Raw genomic sequence first — 8,402 nt, 5'->3', positions numbered from 1 at the left:
ACAATCTTTATGAAATCTTAAATAAAAAGAATGTAATCCTCGATTCTTCTCCCCTCCACAATCTGGCATTAAAATTAAGGGCTTTACTTGTTCTTGAATGGACGAATCACTTTGTTGTTGATATTTAACTGCAATCGCGGGCCAGGGCTTTAATCACAAACGTAGAGGTATGGAAACTTGCTGCTCACCGCTTGGAGCGAAGACTTCTTAGTATGCGGAAGACTTCTTAGTATGCGGAAGACTTGCGGCTGAGAGCTTCTCTATGTATTTTTTTTCTCCTTTGGCTTTGTGAAGACCCCTATTTATAGTTGTAGGGGATGAGCTAGGGTTTGTATATGATTGGTTGAACCATGTCATTTTAATACTTGGCGACTTTGTTGATTGGTTCTTTTATTGACATGACATCTTTAATAAGCGCTTATACACGTGGCACGATTTTATTGGTCCTTGACTTGAGTTGGCATGCACCGCGTCACTTGATATGTGGCATGAACCTTGGGCTAATGGAGTGGGCTTTCGTATGTGCGGACAATGACTCAATGGACTAACTTGGGCTGAACAAATTGAACTTTGCTTTTGTTACTTATATTCAACGTTGTTATAATCCGTTATTTGAGGGTATTCCTAGAAGTACTTGTAGAGCGGATGTTATAGATTTGTATAAAAAAATATAGATTTTATTTGCGCCATGTATTTAATTCTTTAAATTGTAGTGTTTCTCTTACCGCCGATTTGGGTCTTAGTCTTAACAAGTTAGATTTTTTTGTTATTACATGTCATTGGGTTGATAATAATTGGGTGATGCAAAAAAGAATTATAGCTTTTTTATATGATGAAGGGAAAGGTCATCACGATGAAATTTTTTTAGCGGATTCAATGTCTACTATTATGAGATTTTTTTACATTTATAGAAAAACACTTTGTATTGCTTTAGATAATGCTTCTAATAATACAAAGGCGATTAGTCTTTTAAAAAGGGAATTAAACCCTCCGCTAAAAAATATTTTTCATGTGAGATGTAGTTGTCACATTTTAAACTTGATTGTTAAAGATGGTCTTGAGTGTTTTGAAGATTCTATTCAAAAAGTTAGAAATGCGGTTGCATTTCTTTTTTGTAATGCTAATAGGGCAAAACTGAGAGATTTTAAGAATTCTTGTGTGGAAAATGGCCTTAGACCTAGGAAAATTCAAGTAGAAGTTGACACTAGGTGGAACTACACTTACATTATGTTACAATAAGCATATGATTATAGGATTCCCATACAACAAGTTCACAACCATTTTAATACGGATAGTGATGATTGGTTAAATATTACCGATTGAGAAGATGTTAAGGAATGTGTTAAACTTTTACAAATTTTTTATAATGCAACTCTTGCTTTTTCTAGACAATTCTATCCCACGGTAACCGAAATTTTAGCTTACTTAGCGGAAATAGCTAGAGTTTTACAAGAGTATAAAAATAAATCCGGTTATCAAGCGGCTATTTTTAATATGACAACAAAATTTAAGAAGTATTTTTTTTCCCATCCCAACTTTATTTATATTAGGTTCTCTTTTAAATCCTTGTTTAAAAATGTCTTATACTAGAGCATTGGTTGGTCAAATTTATACCTTTTTAGAAATTGAAGAGGAAGTTGAACCATCTTTAATTGAAGCCGAGCTCGCGATTGATGCCGAGTTTAGAAAACTTTTTAGTCATTATTCTAATTTGGAAGAAAATGCTACACCCGTTGCTCCACGCCCTACTACTTCTCAAAGTAGCAAAAAGGGCTTGTCGGGTTTGTCGCATTTAAAACTTTTACATTCACATCCAACTCCTTCTCATAATGCAAATTTTGATGAATATCACTTTTATTTGATGCAGCCAAATATGGATATCAACCAACTAGATGATTTGGACGTCTTAGCATGGTGGAAGAAATACAAGGCGAGTCATCCGATACTTTCAAGAATAGCTCGAAATATCCTTACGGTTCAAATATCAACCGTGGCTTCGGAGAGTGCATTTAGCCAAGGAAGACAACAAATTGGAGACCATAGACACTCATTATCCGGATTTAGCTTGCAAGTACTAGTGTGCATTCGCGATTGGATTAGATCGAAGCGACGCAACCAAAACTTAGAAGCGGTGGAAGGCGAAGAGGAAGAGATTGAAGATTTGATAGCAAGTGGAGTGGACCAAATGGAAGATTTTGAAGATATCTCCATGACCGAATATGATATGGCGGATATTAGCTAAATGATTGACACTTTTTTGATTTTATTATTCTACTATTTCTTTGCAACTCATGTATTATTTGCAAGTTAAAAAAACTACAACTTGCAAATAAATGTTATCCATGAATGAATAAAATATATGGCTCATTGAGCTTTCTTCTATTTACTTGTGTTCATATTTTTACTTATATTAAATTAGGAATATACCTAAAATATACTAAGAATATACTTATAATACACATCTACTTAAATTAAAAACTAGAAAGTTATATACTTGAAAAATAACTAAAATATACTTATAATATAAATATACTTAATTTATAAAATAGGAATTTATAAACTTAGAAAAACTTAAGTTATAAATAACTTAAGTTATAATACATATAACTTAAACATATATAAATATATATAGTATACATATATCATACATATATATATATATATATATATATATATATATATATATAAGTTATATAACCTAAGTATATTGATATATATAAGTATATTCTTAGTATATTTTAGGTATATGTAGTATAACTTAAGCATATAACTTAATATATATATACGTATATATCTTTCGTTAGTTAGTAAATATATAAACTTTACTTATAAACTTATATAACATATATAAATATACCTACAATATACTAATAAATACTATAATATATATACACTATACAAAAAACAAAAAGGGTTTTCTAATGTTTTGGACCGGTCCGGTTCCGGTTTCCATGTTTGGAACCGGTAAACCGGAACCGGTGGCCGGTTCCGATTTTTAGATCGAAAACCGGCCGGTTTTATAACCGGTTACCGGTCCGGTTCCGGTTGAACCGGTTAACAGGCTTACTTTCACCTCGTTGAATCATTATTGTCCGCCAAATAGAGCTTGGCCATGAATGGGCTATAAATGTCTAGTGAAGCTGATTCCCGGAAATTCCAGTGACAAAGTCAAACTTAGACCGGCCTGCTCCTACAACAAGGTTTACACATAGGATAACTGCTTTCTTTATCCGGTTTGACTTTAGTGCATCTAGCACCTTTTAGTCATCTCATGGAGGAAAAAAAACAAAATGTGAAAAACAAATGTAGTTGTCCTGTTCGCTGCCTTGACGCATTCATTTACCCTCGTTTTTCAACTACTTGGATTTAAGAGAAGCTCGGTAGCTCTGTAATCTGTGAAGAAGGTAGATTTTGCTCTCTATCTTCTCATTGTAAGATGGAAACAAGAGAGGCCAACCAGAGTGGAACTCAAAGGACAGGGCTGAGAATCTGTAATCGATCCGAAGAACCATTCACCGCCGTACATAAAGACATAATTATCATGAACTAACCACTAATTATTAGAAGCTCAGACGTAAATTATACAAATTACACAAATCACAGTTTTGAATATAAGCCAGATGTTTAATCACAAGATGAATTGGAGGTCACATATAAGGTTAAAGTGAATCTATGTTACTAAAATGGGGAGTTGATTTCTGAGATGGTCACTAAAAATAATATAGTAGTAGTTATTATCTCAGAAAATCACTCCCTTAGTTGAATGAAATTGGTGACTTTCTGAGATAATAACTATCAGTTGAGTGACCATAACCCTTAAAAGGGAATTTGGGGGTTTTCATAAAACACTTAGTTTCAGTTCATCTCATCTTGTTTTGCAGCACATTTTGGATGAAGCCCATAATTACAATGTTTGCAGAAGAACGACCACCCGTACCCCATCTCCTTGCACCCACTGCAAAGATACACTTGCTGGTGTATTAATGCAAGTTCATGCTCATTGTGATCAATTTCATCTCTGCTTTTCTTAGGCCAACCCATTGTATTCTTGTCGAGTTGTTGCTGCAAATTCTTTATGTGTTCTTCCGTAAACGGATAGGCTCCTGCACCGTGCATCTCTAGCAGATGCCTTACTTGTGTATTTACAGTGCAGCCACTAGGACTTATGGCTATGGCCACTGGAATGCCAACAATGTTGAATCTGCCTGAAAGAAACGCCTTCCTTTCATCGTCGAAAGGGAGTGCTAACCAAGGCATATTTGAAAAGAAGTCATTAAAGGAAGGTTCATCTTGATCACTAGAGATGAAAATCACTTCGAATGTTTCATCTTTCTTCTTGATTTCTTGGTATGCAGTTACGAATTTGGGTAGAAATTCTCGACTTGGGAGACTCCAACTTGCTGCAAAATACAGTATAATGTTGTTCCCTACTAGATTGCACACAGGAACCTGAACAAGTACAAGGAAAAATAACATGATTAATGAAATGAATCCACATTTTCAGTAACTCATTTAAAGCATACTAGCCTGTTTGAGCAAACTTCTAAAATCTGCTTGAAAGTTCTTTTGTCAAAAGTGTTTTTAGAAAAAGTACTTTTGGAGAGTAGCAGTTTCTATTTGGATATCCAATTTGAAAAGCACTTTTGCCAATATTAGAACAATACTTTGTGCATCGTCAATGTTCGAAAGATGCTTCTGAAAAAAGCTATGTTTTTTAGCTTTTTGTAAATCAACTTTTGTTGTTAGTCAAAAATACTTATGTTTTGCCTAAAAGCTTGACCAAGCACCTCAACTTTCTAAAACAAGCTTTTGTCTTCCTAGAAGCTTGGCCAAACAAGCTAAACTTACCTTTAAACCACCATTTGAAATGACAAAATTTCGATCTGCAGTAACAAGAATGGACTCTAATGTTTGTGCTTCGAGTTTCTTCTTCTTTAGATTAGCCAAAGTAACAAGCTTTTCTTGTGTGAAAGGAAAGGCTTCATCACCATATTCTTCGACAAATTTAACTGCATTTTTCTGCAGAGTCTTCCCATCAGGACTTATTATGACAAGCTGTGGTCGGAGTTTATGCTCAAAGTACCGAACCAGCCTCTCACAGTTCTTATCATTGAAAGGTAAAGCCAACCATGGCATTCTTCCAAAGCTTTCCTTAAAATCCTCATATTTTTCATCCAGAGATATCAGCACAATTTCAAAGTTCTTTCTTTTAAGATTTTCGTATACCTCTTTTAACTTCAAGGTGAAGTTCTTGCACTCTCTATGACTACTCATTGCAAAATATAGGCAAACTGTTTTCCGTTCAAGTTCAGACACAGAAATCTGAAAACAAACACATCGAGAGTAAGCACAAAAACTTGTAATGCATAGAGATGATCAAACTCAAGGACAATTATTACCTTGTTCCCATCATTTGAGATCAAAAAATCGCGGGATCCATAGACTAAAAGAGACGTCAAAGACTGATTTTCTTTAGCCCTCTCTTCTTCCAACCTCAAGTAATTAACTCTTTCTGATGTAAATGGATAGGCTTCAGGACCAAAGTGTTTGATAAATTTAACGCCCTCGTTGCTCAAAACTTTGCCTGTCCCATCAAGAAACACAAGATGTGGAATTGCCCTTACTTTGAACAACTGTTTTAAGTTCTTACGCGCCTCAGCATCAGAAAATGGAACAGCAAGCCATGGCATTTTTCCTAAGTGTTCAATAAACGACTTTTCATCTTTATCAGATGAAACAAACACTATTTCAGAGTCACCTTTAGGATAAATATCCTCATAAGTTTCCACCAACTTTGGTGTAAACTGGCGACATGGACCACACCACGAACCGCAGAAATACAAGCCCACAATCTTTTCTTTTAAGCTATTAATCTTAACCTACAAAACAAGTATAAAAGCAGTGATCCAGTTGGTTTTGGTTCAATCTTTCTTATTCTTAATAAGACTATAGAGGAAGTATGTATGCAAAGTCAAGAATTCTATAGAAATAAACTTATACATACCTGTTCGCCGTTTCTACGTATTAGAAAGTCTCTTTCCTTTGAAGACAGTACAATTGTGAGATCATTAGCAGAACTTTCTTGATCAATTGCCATAGCCATCAGTTACTGATTCCTATAGCTTTCAAAAATGACAATATTCAACATGTTTCATTTGATTTGTATACTGTTTGGTTCTCTCTTAAAGGAAATGGATAACCTTATCAGGGACAGTGAGCACTTGCCGGTCAATTTCATCTGAACTTTCAACCTGGCCGGCCCTGTCACAAATACATATTAAATTGTTTATAAGATCATCAATTGAATAAGTTAGTCCTCTCAAATGGTTTTTAATTGCCTTATTGTGAGTCATGTGAACATGGATTAGAAGGCATTACCTGCCTAGACCAAACTTTGAATGGCATTTTATTTCAATGTGTTACCATATTATAATCAGGTCCGCTATATATATATATATATATATACACAACAGTGACAAATGAAATGGTATATTATTATTTAGATGGAAAGTGGAATCTTGATTCCTCTCCACTTAAAGGATTCCTCAAATATGCTTCTTTGTCTCTACTGAGAAAAGCTATATCCTTTGCCGGCTTCTCCAAACAACCTTATTAAAATTCCATGTATAGAAACACATTTCTCTTTATTTCTTTATCATTTTTGAGAGGTGATCTCATAAAAAATGCTAAAATTTGTTACAACTAGTACTTTATATAACGGCTTAACCCCCACAACCATACTACGTACTAGCTAATGTTCAGAGGATTCGTTTAACCCTTGTGAGTTTGCTAATACTACTAAAATTACAGCTCATTATACTAGATTTTAACTAATTTTTCATAATCATTTGAAGGAGAAAGGTAAAACTTTAACTTGCATAACGAGCTGCAGATGGAAATAACTCAAAGGGTCACTCAACTATCTACAATATAATATGTACATTATATATGCTCGAAAACTATGTTCAATTATTTAGGCATAATACATAATAAGCTCTTAAACTTAGCCTCATCTTTTAAGTATGCCCTCAAACTTAGCCTCATTTTTTAAGTATGCCCTCCAACTTTGGTGTGCACAAGTAGGCACCTCAACTTGTAAAACATTGAACACGTAAACACAAATGTTGACGTGGCACTGACGTGACACATAAATTTTGGAGGTGTCTAGATGATCATTTTGTAAGTTAAAGTGTTCAACTGATAAAGTGGAGACAAGTTGATGTGCCTACTTGTGCACATTCAAAGTTGAAGGGCATACTTAAGAAATGAGACCAAGTTTGAGGGTCTGTTTATGTATTATGCCATTATTTTATTATTACACCATAATATGTGCTTGAAATTATTTTTTACTTTATGAATAAAATTTATTTGTCCTTACAATTAAGTTCATAATATAGATTAAAAAGAGAAATACATATTATATATTAAAAAAGCAAAAAAGGACAAAGATTGATAATTTAGAGACTAAAATAGATATGTGGCCAATTGAGTGACCTTCTGAGTGCTATAGGCATTGTTAAGTGACTTTTTATGTTATACACAAAAGAAACATGACTTTACTAGATAGTATCGGATAGCTGAGTGACCATTTGGGTAATGAACCCAAAACTAATTGATGTTAAATTATTTTCATCATTTTCAAATACAAGGGAGCGAGCACTGCTCTCAACCTATCGTAACAATGAATGAGAACTCCCTATACCGGAAAATAAATTTACCTTATTTCTAGAACGGAACATAGATATTGGAGTCCAGATAACTGACATCATTTTAATGCCAATCATCTCATTCTAACACTTTTTGTCAAGATTTGGAGGGAGTTGGGAGCATTTGGATTGTAGTAAACAAAAGAATTATCTTTATTTTACAATATATGATTGCCTTATGTTACTATAAAACATAGTCATAAAGCAAGGTTATAACCCATGAACCCATTCTCACAAATTAACCTTCGTAACAAATTTCACCACCACAAAACCATTCCTCATTTGGTTTATGTTCCTATTTGCCTTGCTCCGTGTTAGACATCCTTAGGATCCATGTTGTTTTCCTTTTCCCAGCATGCTATACTAGAGATTTTTCGTTTAAAAGTATTTTTGTCCAAGCGTTAAAGACCGGCTAAAAATTGAATAATATTATGATCGTGACTAAAGCTTTGATTTAACAGTCCAAAAAGTTGCTATTTGTCCATGTCTCCCCCATCTTAGCAAAATGGATCTACATTAAACAAGAAACGTCCAGAAAACGCCTAATTTATTTTACTCTCATTGAAGACTAAAAACTGGCTCTGTTTCTAAGAATTAATTCCAGCATTAATTTGTTAAATACAAATTCTGTTGGGAATTAACACACTTTGGGAAGTTCAACAAAAAGTCCTTTGAAGAACTCAAGAAAAGTGCCTA

At 34.0% G+C, this 8,402-nt stretch overlaps 2 protein-coding genes across 2 annotated transcripts in view; both read right to left on the bottom strand.

The window, feature by feature from the left end:
• The window catches only part of LOC132067335 (2-methylene-furan-3-one reductase), a 99,989-nt gene that overhangs the window by 38,076 nt on the left and 53,511 nt on the right, over positions 1 to 8,402 (bottom strand). The gene's annotated exons all lie outside the window — the stretch shown is intronic.
• LOC132067334 (probable nucleoredoxin 1) lies at positions 3,171 to 6,431 on the bottom strand. The gene is made up of 5 exons (XM_059460530.1): positions 6,379 to 6,431; positions 6,005 to 6,261; positions 5,400 to 5,879; positions 4,849 to 5,322; positions 3,171 to 4,449 (listed from the first exon to the last, which is right to left on the bottom strand). The coding sequence occupies exons 2-5, from the start codon at positions 6,101 to 6,103 to the stop codon at positions 3,856 to 3,858; spliced, it is 1,647 nt and encodes a 548-aa protein (XP_059316513.1). The 5' UTR covers positions 6,104 to 6,261; positions 6,379 to 6,431; the 3' UTR covers positions 3,171 to 3,855.

The sequence above is a fragment of the Lycium ferocissimum genome, chromosome 8, assembly GCF_029784015.1.
Source record: "Lycium ferocissimum isolate CSIRO_LF1 chromosome 8, AGI_CSIRO_Lferr_CH_V1, whole genome shotgun sequence".
NCBI lineage: Eukaryota > Viridiplantae > Streptophyta > Magnoliopsida > Solanales > Solanaceae > Lycium > Lycium ferocissimum.
This window is presented reverse-complemented; position numbering and strand designations above follow the sequence as displayed.